Source organism: Xyrauchen texanus, chromosome 50 (genome assembly GCF_025860055.1).
Source record: "Xyrauchen texanus isolate HMW12.3.18 chromosome 50, RBS_HiC_50CHRs, whole genome shotgun sequence".
NCBI classification, from domain to species: domain Eukaryota; kingdom Metazoa; phylum Chordata; class Actinopteri; order Cypriniformes; family Catostomidae; genus Xyrauchen; species Xyrauchen texanus.
Window position 1 is genome coordinate 14,585,919 of NC_068325.1, and position 14,810 is coordinate 14,600,728.

General features: G+C 38.0%; 2 protein-coding genes across 7 annotated transcripts in view; one reads left to right on the forward strand and one right to left on the reverse strand.

Moving 5' to 3' along the window:
• The first annotated feature begins 240 nt into the window (after nt 1-240).
• Nucleotides 241-3,358, forward strand: LOC127641155 (interferon-induced protein 44-like). Of its 2 annotated transcripts, XM_052123957.1 has the most exons (9): nt 241-294; nt 541-1,048; nt 1,139-1,193; nt 1,274-1,469; nt 1,555-1,707; nt 2,105-2,273; nt 2,373-2,473; nt 2,547-2,765; nt 3,287-3,358. In XM_052123957.1, exons 2-8 carry the CDS (start codon nt 568-570, stop codon nt 2,730-2,732), a joined length of 1,341 nt encoding a protein of 446 aa, XP_051979917.1. In that variant the 5' UTR covers nt 241-294; nt 541-567; the 3' UTR covers nt 2,733-2,765; nt 3,287-3,358. The 2 variants fall into 2 exon arrangements, with proteins under 2 accessions (XP_051979917.1, XP_051979916.1); XM_052123956.1 differs by lacking the exon at nt 3,287-3,358 and having other exon boundaries at nt 2,547-3,250.
• Nucleotides 3,359-3,755: 397 nt separating this feature from the next.
• The window catches only part of rabgap1l (RAB GTPase activating protein 1-like), a 114,199-nt gene continuing 103,144 nt past the window's right edge, over nt 3,756-14,810 (reverse strand). For 3 of the 5 annotated variants that reach the window (XM_052123879.1, XM_052123881.1, XM_052123882.1), the window contains 7 exons: nt 14,198-14,290; nt 11,640-11,750; nt 11,440-11,544; nt 8,791-8,874; nt 8,494-8,565; nt 8,205-8,402; nt 3,756-6,248 (listed from right to left, as the gene is read on the reverse strand). In XM_052123879.1, the coding sequence (XP_051979839.1) occupies nt 6,096-6,248; nt 8,205-8,402; nt 8,494-8,565; nt 8,791-8,874; nt 11,440-11,544; nt 11,640-11,750; nt 14,198-14,290 (816 nt within the window). In that variant the 3' untranslated portion in view covers nt 3,756-6,095. Of the gene's footprint in view, nt 6,249-8,204; nt 8,403-8,493; nt 8,566-8,790; nt 8,875-11,439; nt 11,545-11,639; nt 11,751-13,017; nt 14,109-14,197; nt 14,291-14,810 lie in introns of those variants that run through there. The other 2 variants (XM_052123880.1, XM_052123883.1) reach the window with 1 other exon arrangement.

Genomic DNA, 14,810 nt, shown 5'->3' on the forward strand with positions numbered 1-14,810 from the left:
GAGGGGTTGAAAAAATAAGAGGGATTCATGACATAACCAAAAGGTTGTCCAGAGGTGGAGCAAGTTATCATTTTTGATAAAAGAGAGTAAAAAGTAAATGGATGCTAAAACGCTGAATTCAAAATCTCACATAATCTTGAACACATTCTTTATATGGGCAGAGCAGTGTCCCCGTTCCCTTTTGTCACACAGATGGGTAGAGTGTGATCAAACAGGTTTGGCATGGGTGTAACATTCAGAGAAAAACAAGAAGCAATTAATTGATTCTTGGAGAGAGCAAGTGTTCTACGATAGGTAAGTTAATAAAATGTTTAATATTATATACAAATATTCTTTAGTTTGAGTTGATCGACACATGGAGAAACCTTTTAATTTCTTGTATTAAGTCTATTTTGTTTAGTTTGCATAGCAGCAATTGCCTACTCCGTTTATAGCAAGTGCTGGTCCTGATTATAGTCTTCTTTGTCCTAGACTGTATGCTTACTTAAAAATGAATGTGTGAAGCTCAAGTTATTTGTGTTGTCTTGTTTTGCAAAAAAGCATAAAATAAGCGCCAAAGAAGTTACCATGGATTCTCTCACTTCTAATCTACATGAAGAGAAAAGACAGCAGCTTTGTGCATTGCTGGGGAATGTAAAACTGAGTCTTCTCTACAAAGCATCTGTTCATGGATATAATGCTTCTGCCTTTCACCAGAGATGTGACAGTCAGGGTCCCACCTTGCTTGTAGCCTACAACAGCTCAGGCTACATCTTTGGAGGATACACTAGTGTAGATTATGCTCAAACTGGTCAGCACATTGCTGATGAGGACATATTCTTATTCAGCTTTCAAGGCAAGATCCCTGTCTGCATCAAACTTAACAGTGGACATAATGCACGTCTTGATGACTCTGGAGTGCCCAACTTTGGTCAACAATTGTACTTTTGCTATAACAACCAGCCAGTTGTGTTAAATCAAGGAAATAATGCATTCACCATTATTACTCTCTCAATGTATGGAAACGATGCTCAGCTCAGTGAATGTGAGGTGTACAAAGTGAAGCAGGGTAAGTCAATCATAATATCGTCATATAAAAATGAAATGATAGCTTCTAAGTTTATAACAGTTCTAACAATCTATATTCAATGTTTCCTAGTCCCTGATGTCAGAGCTGAGGAGAAGCCATGGAGGAATGTGCAGTGGACAACAGAGTATGTCTTGTAATCTCTCTATTGCTATTTTCATGAATTAATATGAGATCTTTCAGTTAAAGTTGGGATATCTTTTGTAGACGCAGAGGAGAACTTATGGAATTCATCAAGAACCATGAACCACTGATGACTTCTGTGAGTCGGATTCGAATCCTAATGATCGGTCCTGTAGGTGCCGGAAAGTCCAGTTTCTTCAACTCCATTAACTCCATCTTCATGGGACACGTGACCAGCAAAGCCATGGCAGGATCAACAAACACTAGTCTGACCACACAGGTACAGAACCAACAGAACCGGTGTCTGAATCTGACTAGCGTCAGTGTTGATAACAATGTCAACAATCTGTCGTTGTTTTTTATAGTTTCGCACATATCCAATAAAAGATGGTCGTGAAGGAAAGCCATTGTCATTTGTATTATGTGACACCATGGGACTAGAAGAGCAGTCAGGTGCAGGATTGGATATTGAAGACATCAGCAGCATTCTTCAAGGTCACATATCAGACCGTTATAAAGTAAGTTGCACATAGAGGTGGTCACTTCCTCAATCTTCTCTCCAAAATGAGTGAGTTGAAGTGTGAATTGAAGATCAGGTTAATGGTCTAGGATTGTGTGGCAGGGCGGAGGGCGGGGCCGGGTCGTGATCCTATGCACCCGGTCCCGTATTAGGCTAATTATGCCTCCGTGAGGGTTAAAGGCTGACAGCGGGGGACCATGCGGGCGAGAGAGATTGTTTACGGACATGTCCGTCATGTGTGTGTTTATGTCTTCTTTTAAGTTTATCATTAAAACTACTATTTATATCGTCAAGCCGGTTCTCGCCTCCTCCTTTCCATTGATTACTTTACAGATTGGAAGTGTGTATTTATTGCTGATCAAAAGTTGGTTTCACTCTAAATGTTCTTGATCCAGTTCAACCCTGTGGCACCATTTCAATCTGAGCAAAAGGCGTCCAAACCTGCATCTCTACAGGACAAGATCCACTGTGTGGTGTTTGTGATAGACGCCACCAAAGTCTCCCTCATGTCCAACAAACTGGAGGAAAAACTTTCTGCCATACGTAAAAAAGTGAACTCGCTGGGTAAGTGAAGCAACAACATTTTTACACCACCGTTATATGGTCCACAGCTCAAGACCAATAATGTTGACAGTCAGACTAAGTTTAACTAAACAATTTCAGGCATTACCCAGATCGTCTTGATGACAAAAGTAGATGAGGCATGTCCCCTTGTAGAGAAAGATCTTCAATGTCTTTATATCAGTTCCTACATCAAGACAAAGGTGAGACATGATTACATAGACTGTTTACTAGAGGACTCAAGGAGGCACTGATAGATTTGTATTGGTTCTGCAGGTGCAGGAGGTGAGCTCTCGGTTGGGTGTGCCGGTGTCTTGTGTGTTACCAGTGAAGAACTACAGCCAGGAGTTGGAGCTGAACCTCAACTGTGATGTTCTGCTGCTCACTGCTTTACAGCAGATGCTTCGCTTTGCTGATGACTATTTGGATGATGTCAGTCCCATACAAGACAACCATTTATAAAGTTGTATTTAATATTGACTATTGGGGATAAAGGTAGGAAAGCATTCTTTTAGATGAGCAAACTTTTGTAACTTTAAGCCAGTTGATTGTGATATTCTGGCTACTTCATAGTCAAACATGAATGTGCATGCTTTAAGGCCAAAACATACTCCACGCAAGTACGTAAACACAGAAGCAAGCACTTTGCCAGAACATTGCCAACACGTGTTTTGGTTGAACATGCTTAACCATTAAATGCAAGACTGTTTTGACAAGCATTATTACATACTTCGGGTCTTTATTTAATGGTTTGATGGTTACTTTCAAATGTCTGTGCCATTAAACTGGACGTGCAAATTTTTAGGTTGCTATAAACAGTGTTGGGTAAGTTACTCTAAAAAAGTAATTAATTTGCGTTCGGTAGGTTTTGGCCTTAATGGACTATTCAGGAGAAGTCCATTCAGGAAAGAGGTTTTTGAATCAAAGCAAAAACTGTGAAAATGATGTAAAATGTAATGACTGCTAATAAACATGATTGAACTATGGTATTTGACTGCGTTGTACTTTTTCTATAGCATCCTGAATGCTGTATTTCTCCATACACTAATAAACAACGGAACTTCTAAGAGAATCTCAGGATATTGTCAACCAGCTCATCCACCAAATGTATTATTCGTTTATTATTTATTTTTTACTACAATAAGTACGTGTTTTTCTTTATTTTTTTTTACATCAAAATAAAGTATGTTCACAATATGGATGAATTATCGATTTATTAAGCATAATCGGTGCAAGACTGCATATAAACGATCACTGAAAATGTACAAGTTTTATTTTGAAGCGTTGCCTTGATACGTATTTGCCATCTTGTTTTAAATGTAATGTGTCCATTTCTGTGAAGTGGTTTCAAAAATCAAAAATCAAAGAAAAAAGATAAAACCAATAAATACAATCGATGCCTACAGACAAATATGAATAACTGGAAACCCCCAAACAAACAAACAAAATGCAGATACACAATGATAAATAACAGAAACCGGGGAATACAGTTACTGTTTATTGAATAACAAAAGGTGTGAAACAAAAAAAGCAGACTTGTAGTCAAACATGTTAAGGACCAAGTATCAGAGATTCACTGTCAGATAGTTACTATATACAGACAACATCAGCAGGCGGAAACAGTGAAACTGATGAAGACAATAAACCTAACTCTCACTTGTAAATGTCCAGGACACAGAAGGAATGTTTTCTGCCCCATATACTTCATTATATGAACACCTGTAGCAGTCTGTATAAACTACAGAACAGCACTTGATATTATTAGATAATATTAAACTGACATTATCTTAATTTTTATAATTAGTTTGGCATCTTTAAATCAGTCTCAAAAATGACAAAATAGGAGACAAATATAGTGTAAATAAAGCTTCTTAACAATATGGATGACTTGTTAGTGCATAAGTGCCATGCAGATTTGAAATTACACTACGTTAGTGAAATATACAACACTTTATAAGACGACCAGTGAGACATATTAATATGGACATTTTGACAAATATCATAAGAAATGAAATTGTCCTACATTTTGACAGAATATGGCTTTGAAGTCACTGTGACTTCTCATTTTTGGGTGAACTATCTTTTTAAGTCTTGATATGTTTGCGATTTCTGCATGGCATCTGTCATTAAGCAGCCTATAGGCCTATTTACAGTTGAAGTCAGAAGTTTACATACACTTAGGTTTAATATTAGCGAACTATAGTTTTGGCAACTTTGTTCATGATAAGTAATTTTTCCAAAAATTGCTTAGTCAGTTAAAAGTGAAACAATCGGTTTGTATCGCAATTCCAGTGGGTCAATGTTGTGGGGGTGCTTTGCTGCAGGAGGGACTTCATAAAATAGATATCATCATGAGGAAGGAAAATTATGTGGATTTATTGAAGCAACATCTCAAGACATCTGCCATAAAGTTAAAGGTCGTCACAAATGGGTCTTACAAATGGACAAAGACCCCGAGCATACCTCCAAAGTTGTGGCAAAATGGCTTAAGGAAGAAGTCAAGGTATTGGAGAGGCCATCACAAAGCCCTAACCTCAATCCAATAGAAAATTAGTGGGCAGAACTGAAAAAGCGTGTGTGAGCAAAGAGGCCTACAAACCTGACTCAGTTACACCAGTTCTGCCTGGAGGAATGGGCCAGCAACTTATTGTGAGAAGCTTGTGGAAGGCTACCCAAAATATTTGACCCACTTTAAACAATTTAAAGGGAATGCTACCAAATACTGACAAAGTGTAAGTAAACTTCTGACCCACTGGGAATGTGATGAAAGAAATAAAAGCTGAAATAAAATAACTCTACTATTATACTGACATTTCACATTCTTAAAATAAAGAAGTGATCCTAACTGAGCTAAGACAGGAAATGTTTTCTAATCATAAACTTATTTTTCTGAGTTTAAATGTATTTGGCTAAGGTGCATGTAAACTTCTGACTTCAACTGTACCTATTAACTGTAGGTTAATAAAATAAGAACTTGGCAGGTCACGTCTGTGTGGCCACTGCAATGTCAAGCAATCTCAAGGAAAATCCCTACTAACCCTGCTTACTGTGAGTTGCACGGCCAGGCTGATTCATAAAACAGCCCATGGCAACAGGAAAGTGAGAAAGGACGGATACATGGTCAATTATTGATTCTGTGCTTTTAAGTATCTGACACATATAAAGATAACATTCATATTCAAACATTTTACAAAATAATAGTGCACTTCTCTTTCAGAACTGTACAAGATTAAAATAAAAATCAACATTTAATTATACACACTTATATGACAACAATTACATTTATTATTTCTAGATAGAAAAATGGCAATAAAGTTTAGCAATTTATATTTACTTGGGAGAAAAATGCAGTATCCCATGAGAAAACAACCAAAGACAACAAAACAAAGCCTTTTCTCCTTAAACTTCTGGTCTAAAGGCCATTTCTTATGTATTTGGGTGCTAGAACAAACTTTGTTGTTTACTATCTTTAATTATAACTCTAGTACTGTCTTTATGCACTAGGTCCACAGCCACTCAGTTACAGACGCAATCAATGATGGTGATGAAGATCCAGCATCCAAATGAGCAGTAATAATAAGAACCATTAAAATAACTTCTAAGCCTCTGCACCTAGTTAAGGAAGCAAGCTTAATTGTGTCTAACTAAAGGTCTTACAGTCTGGATGGAGCGGTTTGTTCATGTTGCTCACCGATTCATGCACAAGTTACTGGATATAATGACGGAATACTGCATTGCAGAGTTGTGTTGCTAGTAGTGTTTATTAGAGGTTGTTTTCTTCTCAAATAGGCCAAGCGGATAGTCTGAGCCCGGCTACTTCATTGGTTAAGTCCTTGGCGAGTCCAACTGGCCCTCTTTGGGTGAGGTGGGTGACTGGTTACCGGCTGAATTCTTGAGGGAGCCCAGTGTTTTACTAAACCAGGAGTTTTTGGCAGCTTGGACCTCAGTCATCAAAACTCCTTTCTGATGCTCCAATTCCTGGAACACAACAAGAACAAATAAAATATTTTTTTACATTAACTGTAACTATAACATTACTGTAAATGACTTAAAGAATCAGGTAAAGCATTTTTTTCTTGGTAGCAGAGTTCCTGTAGTTCAACTGGTAGAGCATGGCGCTAGCAATGCTGAGGTCATGGTTTCGATTCCCAGGGAAATTTTGAATATGCTTCATATTATTTGTGTTCTGCATGTGCGCTCTAGCCTTTCAAAGTATATACTTTTGACCATACGGACCTTTGAAGCAAGCACGCTATGACTGCATTGTGATACTCTTTAGTACAGTCCTCTCCAGGTGCATGTGCAGATGACAACGCAAAGACACAGACTGTGAAAGTATCTAGAAAAATTGGGCTGCAATCGGACAGTCCTGATGACGAAATAGCGTACATGGACAACCAAAGTACACTTTAGCTTTAAATTGCTTTGAATAAAATATGAGAAATTCATACATGTAAAAGATACAGACTGTATTAATATAACATTGATTTAAAAAATATTTATTGTTGTAACCTAATAACAATCAGCGAGTTATGATAAGTTACTTGTAGTTACAAATGACAAAATGTACACATTTGCTGGCTGCAGTTTCTGCTGGGCCACGTGCACATTAAATATATTTCATTTGAAAACGCATATTTTTCTCTACGTTTAAGCCTTCCATCCACACTGAGATGGCGTTTCTGACAGCGAAATAGAGCTATTCGAAAACACTCTTTGCGATGTAGTGTGGATGAGGAAAACAGAGATATCTGAAAAGGGTAACGTATTTGTTACAATCAAAACAATCAAGATGGTGGCCCATGTTGTAGCAGCATTGTTGTGTCTGATATACCCACTTTAATAGCGTTTTTAAAGTTAAATGTTACTTTGTACAACCTTCAGATTGCATTCCTTCAAATCCGATGGGACATTAACTCTCAATTGCTTTCCGGCGAAGGAAGACGAGAACAATTGCGTTTCAAGAACGGTGATTTTTGGCATGCACTGTAAGGGGACTTAAGAGTTGTCAGACGTTTCAGTGTGGCCAAAAAACATTTGGAAAACACCTGAAAATGGCAGTGTAGACTAAGAGCGTTGCGAAAACGAAGTTTTCAATTGTTATTTACTAATTTAGATGTTTGATAAACACGTTTTGATTACAAAGTTATATTGTGCTACAGAAAGAACAAATAGTTGTTCTTGAAATTAAACTTTCATGTACTTTCAAAGACATTCATGTATTCTTTAAAGCAATAGCAAATAAAAAATATTTTCAATAAACTTGTGAAGAGTAGGGGTGCAACCCTAATGGCCTGGCCAAATTGGCCCATATCATTCAAAGCCTCAGAATAATCCCAATCTATGAATTGGCTCCATCACTCTACTCTCCACCAATCGCTGGTGAGCGCACTGGCGCACTATGGCTGCCATTGTATCATTCAGGTGGATGATGCACACTGGTGGTGATTGAAGGGAGTTGAAGGGAGTTCCCCGATCACGTAATAGCGCATTAAGTGTAGTATAAGAAAAACACTACATATGTGTAAAATTTGTACAAAACCCCTCAGCATATGATGGTAAAACACTCGCCTTCTCTTGTTTTCCTTTTTGCGATGTGGGACCTGTTTTTCCTGAGCTTTAGCCATAACTGTGCCAACTGGCCCGGATCGGGAGAGCTTTGCAATGAGAACCGCTTGGCCTAAAGAAGCTAAACTGTCTTCTAATTTCTTTGGAGTTGGCTTCAAAAACTTTCACAGAAACTACTAGCTGGAACTAATTTCACATCACCAAGAAGTGGTCGGCATCATAAGCTATCATGTGAAATGTCTTTGATTTTATGCTGACATTTTTAAAGCTAAAAATTAAAGCAATTTTGTATCACTATCCTTTCAGTGCAATTTTAAATCTTTACTGCTATCATGTTTTATAAGGTCTGGTGCTGTGAAGCCTAACCTGGATTTTGCACTTGGCCTCCACCAGCTGTAGTTTGGTTTGGGCCAGCTCCAGTTCAAGCTCTCTGAGCTGGGCCTTGAACGAGTCCTTTTCCTCATCCTGGTCAGAGTCCCGGTTGTCTTGAGTCACCGCTGGCATCTGCAAGGGTCCATCTTTGCTGAACACTTCCCTACAGCGCTCACACGCCATCACTTTAGCCTGGGTGAACATTATAAATTGATATCATCATATACTCTCATATAAGCCAACAAGCCAGGTGTTCAAAGTATTCATAAGACAACTTTCCCACCTTGACTATATCCAGTTCCTCTTTTGTAGATGCCTGCTGCTCTTCCAGCCTGGTACTTAACTGCGAACATATCTAGTACAAGCAGAAGACCTGTTGTCAGGCATTATCTCATTCTATTCAGACTGCTAACTCTGTCCACAGTCAAAATTCTAGTTTCATGTGAACACCACAATAATTACGGCACAGAAAACGTGAAGATGTATTTGCCCCGAGGTAAATACGTGGGGTATATTTAGTGGATTATGTGTTTTAAAGGCCAAAGAATGAGAGATATTTGTATGATATACTCGGGTATACCTGTTTATATTCAGCTATGATGGCTGTGGTCTTCTTTATCTCTATCTCAGCTTTCTCCAACTCTCTTCTGAATACTTCCTTTAACTGAAAAGCAAAAATTCAAGAGTCATTACATCAATAGTGTCTGATTTAAAATGTGTGTAAATATGACATAAAATCCTTTGGAAATTGGGAAATAGTCTGATATGATAAAAAAAATTAAGTAGATTTTGACTTTTTCTGAAAACAAGTGTCAGTTGGTGCTTTCTCATGAAACACTTGTGTTGCTATGCGATTTAAGTCAACACAGACCACACAAAATTTTAATGATATTCTGGGGCCATTTCACAGATTTGATTCCAATCAGTCGGAGCTGTTTTTCAATTGTTTTCTATGCAAACATGCACTAGACAGACATCATTGACCATTGTGCAGTGTCCAGCTTTTATGTAGCTTCTCGTACAGGAATGTTGAATTTGTTTAGATGATGTGTTAGGTTTAAAAGTATGGCAACTTCTAAAAACGAGACACCAGTGTTCAGTTCTATTTATTCTATTCTAGATACAATAGATTGCAATAACATGTTCAGTCTAAAAGGCCACTAAGGCTACAGCGAAAACGTATTAATGTGGACCAAGCCTAAATCTCAAAATCAGTCAAATTCAAATTAGGATTATGATGATCATGGTTTTATACAGATACGATTTTAGAGTTAGGATGTTTTTGTAGTACAATCCCTAAATATGGCTCAAGTTGCCGAGTCAGTGAAAAATAATCTTTCACCATATTATCACCTGCCAGGCAGATATTACAAGTATGCACATCTTTCATCACTCTCAAGCTGCACAATTTGAGGTAATATTTATGCCTGTACCACAAATAGAGTGGGACAAGTTAGGGGCAATTCACACCAAATGCATTCTTGTGTGTGTATATATATATATATATATATATATATATATATATATATACAGTGAGGAAAATAAGTATTTGAACACCCTGCTATTTTGCAAGTTCTCCCACTTAGAAATCATGGAGGGGTCTGAAATTGTCATCGTAGGTGCATGTCCACTGTGAGAGACATAATCTAAAAAAAAAATCCAGAAATCACAATGTATGATTTTTTAACTATTTATTTGTATGATACAGCTGCAAATAAGTATTTGAACACCTGAGAAAATCAATGTTAATATTTGGTACAGTAGCCTTTGTTTGCAATTACAGAGGTCAAACGTTTCCTGTAGTTTTTCACCAGGTTTGCACACACTGCAGGAGGGATTTTGGCCCACTCCTCCACACAGATCTTCTCTAGATCAGTCAGGTTTCTGGGCTGTCGCTGAGAAACACAGAGTTTGAGCTCCCTCCAAAGATTCTCTATTGGGTTTAGGTCTGGAGACTGGCTAGGCCACGCCAGAACCTTGATATGCTTCTTATAGAGCCACTCCTTGGTTATCCTGGCTGTGTGCTTCGGGTCATTGTCATGTTGGAAGATCCAGCCTCGACCCATCTTCAATGCTCTTACTGTGGGAAGGAGGTTGTTCCCCAAAATCTCGCAATACATGGCCCCGGTCATCCTCTCCTTAATACAGTGCAGTCGCCCTGTCCCATGTGCAGAAAAACACCCCCAAAGCATGATGCTACCACCCCCCTGCTTCACAGTAGGGATGGTGTTCTTGGGATGGTACTCATCATTCTTCTTCCTCCAAACACGGTTAGTGGAATTATGACCAAAAAGTTATATTTTGGTCTCATCTGACCACATGACTTTCTCCCATGACTCCTCTGGATCATCCAAATGGTCATTGGCTAACTTAAGACGGGCCTTGACATCTGCTGGTTTAAGCAGGGGAACCTTCCGTGCCATGCATGATTTCAAACCATGACGTCTTAGTGTATTACCAACAGTAACCTTGGAAGCGGTGGTCCCAGCTCTTTTCAGGTCATTGACCAGCTCCTCCCGTGTAGTTCTGGGCTGATTTCTCACCTTTCTTAGGATCATTGAGACCCCATGAGGTGAGATCTTGCATGGAGCCCCAGTCCGAGGGAGATTGACAGTCATGTTTAGCTTCTTCCATTTTCTAATGATTGCTCCAACAGTGGACCTTTTTTCACCAAGCTGCTTGGCAATTTCCCGTAGCCCTTTCCAGCCTTGTGGAGGTGTACAATTTTGTCTCTAGTGTCTTTGGACAGCTCTTTGGTCTTGGCCATGTTAGTAGTTGGATTCTTACTGATTGTATGGGGTGGACAGGTGTCTTTATGCAGCTAACAACCTCAAACAGGTGCATCTAATTTAGGATAATAAATGGAGTGGAGGTGGACATTTTAAAGGCAGACTAACAGGTCTTTGAGGGTCAGAATTCTAGCTGATAGACAGGTGTTCAAATACTTATTTGCAGCTGTATCATACAAATAAATAGTTAAAAAATCATACATTGTGATTTCTGGATTTTTTTTTAGATTATGTCTCTCACATTGGACATGCACCTACGATGACAATTTCAGACCCTCCATGATTTCCAAGTGGGAGAACTTGCAAAATAGCAGGGTGTTCAAATACTTATTTTCCTCACTGTATATATATATATATATATATATATATATATATATATTTTAGTATTTTACTAAGAGAATAAGAGAATAAGGACGCACTAAGAATTTTAAAAATCAAACCTGGGCCGTCTCCTCCTCTTGTCTTCTCTTCTCCTCCTCTGTCACTACTAGACGCTGTTTGGTGTTGAGCAATTCTTTGTTCAAAACGTCTGCTTTGTCCTCCGCCTAAAAACACATCATTTGTTATCACACAAACTCCAAACAAGAGCTAAATATACAGTTTTTAATGTAACTAAAATGAATTTTGAGAAGGAAAATACCTGGTCCAGGTCATTCCTTAGTGCTATTTTGCTGGTTACCAGTTCATGCGCAAGATGATCATTCTCCTGCTCCAGACGCATACTGGCCTCCTGCAAACGGCGGTTTTCTCTCTGCAGAGACACATTTGCAATCAATTGTTATTTTGCGGCTTTGTAGAAGCATGGGAGAAATACAGATTAACAGAAACTGACAAAATACTGGCAGAAGGGCTGCAAAGCTTGCCCAAATGGCTTTGCACAAGCTACAAACTGAAATTTCTTAAGCGCTTGCATATAAACAGAAATGTCTAGGAAAGTACATGATTGTGCAAATCTCACCATTTTACAATACATTCATACATACAACACAAAGTAAAATGGCACATACAAATAGCTATTAAAAACATTTGCCCATGAAAAGTTGTTTCGATTTAAAAAAAATTCTCATCACTTACAGTGTCCTAACAAATTTTCTATCCACACTATAAGCAAAAATACTGGGCAATGCAACATATACAGCTGATTATAACATAGTTTATGTCTAATGTACAGTAACTTCAAACTTGTGTATTTGGTCATAATGTAAAAAAGCAACTAAAAGAAATAGTAGGCTACACACCAAACAATTAAGAATACTAATACTGTGACAACCACAACCAAATTTTTTTACCTTGACTTACTACAGTAACCATATTTTAACCATGATATTTGTAGTAAAACCCTAGTAATAATACAGGAAAATTAAAACTATATTAATACAATTAATAATTATTAATGGTTTCCACCACCACCACCACAATAAATAAAAAATAAAAAATAATAATATGCAAGTTATCTCTCATGTTATATGCCTGGCTCTACAAATAACATGAGAGATAACTTGCATATTACAAGGGATATTTTAACAACATCTTCCTTAACTTTCAATAACAGTTCGATATGAGAGATTAGAGGTGGTCTATAAAGCTGCTTAGAGACTAAAAGGTGATCTAGGATCAGTTTTTGCAAGTCATGCCTTGATGATTAAAACTCAATGACTGCAGTGTCACTTCTGCATTGTCTTATTAGAGACCAGCTTTGTACCAGGGAGTCTCCCCTCTGCCTCAGTGTTTTCACATGATACACACATTTCCTTATCAGGAAGAGGAAAAGCTGTCATCTGACTTCCATTTACAAACACACTCTCATACACACTCACAAACATTGCTTGTTAGCTCAGACTCTGTGGTTGTGCATAGCAGTTGCTGGTTGATGTAACATGGATAGGCCGGAGGCAATTCAATTAAAAATTGAACAGAGAAACAAAGACGAAAGCATTTACAGCGTTGCAGGCAGATGTTTGTTAGTAGCCAGTGAGTGCTATAGTGGACTGGTGGCTTACCTGCACCGTAGACTACACCACAGTTTCAATACTACACCCACTAGAACAAGAACCGCAGAGGCCTTCCCCATCCAGCACCAATGGCAAAATACAACACCGCTTCCTTTCACTGCCTGTCCAAGCTCCGCCCCACGCAACAGCTCATTGGTTAAACAGGGTGAGTAACAAGGTCTCATAAGGCGAGTAAGGGAATCTTATTGGTTAATGGGTGAGGGAAGAAGAGGGTAAAAAGGAAGTAATTGCAAGGAAATGACTGAGTAATGGAGCTTCCTTTAATCATCGCTTGGATTATCAACATTCATAGTTGCTTTTGAAAGCACTTTCGTAAAACATATTTTTACCAAAATAGAAAGACTTAAAAAGCGAAACATCAAAACATTTTATTTGTTCCATGAATATAAAACAAAGAACATAGAACATAAAAAATAACTACACTCCAAAAATACAATAAATTTTTAAATGTTGAATTTAAATAAAATGAAGAAAAAAACAACAACCTATAAACAAACATTACTACTCTGCCGAAATGCTTTGTTTGCTTTTAAAAAATATTTTCCTGAGTATAATCCAACATTCAGTTCAACAATTACCCAAGTGGTGCATTTACCTTAAATGCACCAACAAAAACGCAACAATTTTTGCTATTATTATGCAAGCTGCTCTTCAAAATCCATTGTTTTCTTTTTAGACTACAATTTAAAACAAACAAGAAAACAAAACTGGAAAATGTACAAAATATTCGAACAAAATATTCTGCTAGCTTCGTACAAAACAAGGATCTAAACAATAGTTCAACAAATGTTTCGCAAGAGTTTCTCAATACATGCGTACAAAACAAGCATCAACAATGTGTTAAATAATTGTTCAACTAATGCTCTGCAAGCGTTTCTCCACACCTTCGTACAGCAAAAGCATATACAGTGGGTTAAACATTCCTTCAAAAAATGTTTCGCAAGCGTTTCTCCACACTTTCGTACAGCACATGCATCTGCAATGTGATATACACTCGTTCAACTAATGTGTCGCGAAAGTTTCGCTCTCTTTCTCTGATGAGAGTATGCTGTACAGAGTTTGTGGGTTTTCAGTGCAGCCCGCTACACAGTCCTGATCTGGGACAAAGTGATAGGATGAAGATGAATGAAGAATGTGAGGATGCGGAGGAGTGGAGGAGGCGGGACTACGTCAGGTTCTTGCTTACCTGATATCGGTCTATGGGGTCTTCCTGTTGTAACTGGCTCTCTCTCAGAGACTGATACTCCTTCTCAAACTTCTTGAGCTTCTTTGTTGGCACCTGGAAAGAGAGTGGATAGCAGAGATGAGTTTTGTGACATGTACGCCTTCACGCTATTAAAGATATGGTCAAGGGTTGGTTTCAAAAAGCACAAAGGGATAAAATGCATACCCTAAATGCACTGTATTTAAAAGAGAAAGATTGGAGGAATACTAAAGAGGTTTGGGCATAACAAAAAATATCTAAGGTAAAGTGGGTGGAATGAGGTCCCGGGTCACTAAAGACCAGAGGTATGCATTAAAGGGTTAAACGTAAATATCGAAGCTAAGATGATCAGCAATGTACTCTTTCATAAATTGGTAGTGTAAAACAGGGCTCGCCAGTTGAGGGTTCACAAACCCCTAGAGGTTCACGAGGAAACTGCAAAGGTTTCGTGAAATGTATATTTTCAAAATAAAACACGTATAATGAAAACAGAAACATTTTACGATAATGTTCTATTTGCTAACATTAGTACAGTAAATGCATTAGATATCATGAACTAACAATAATTATTTACAACATTTACTAATCTTGACTA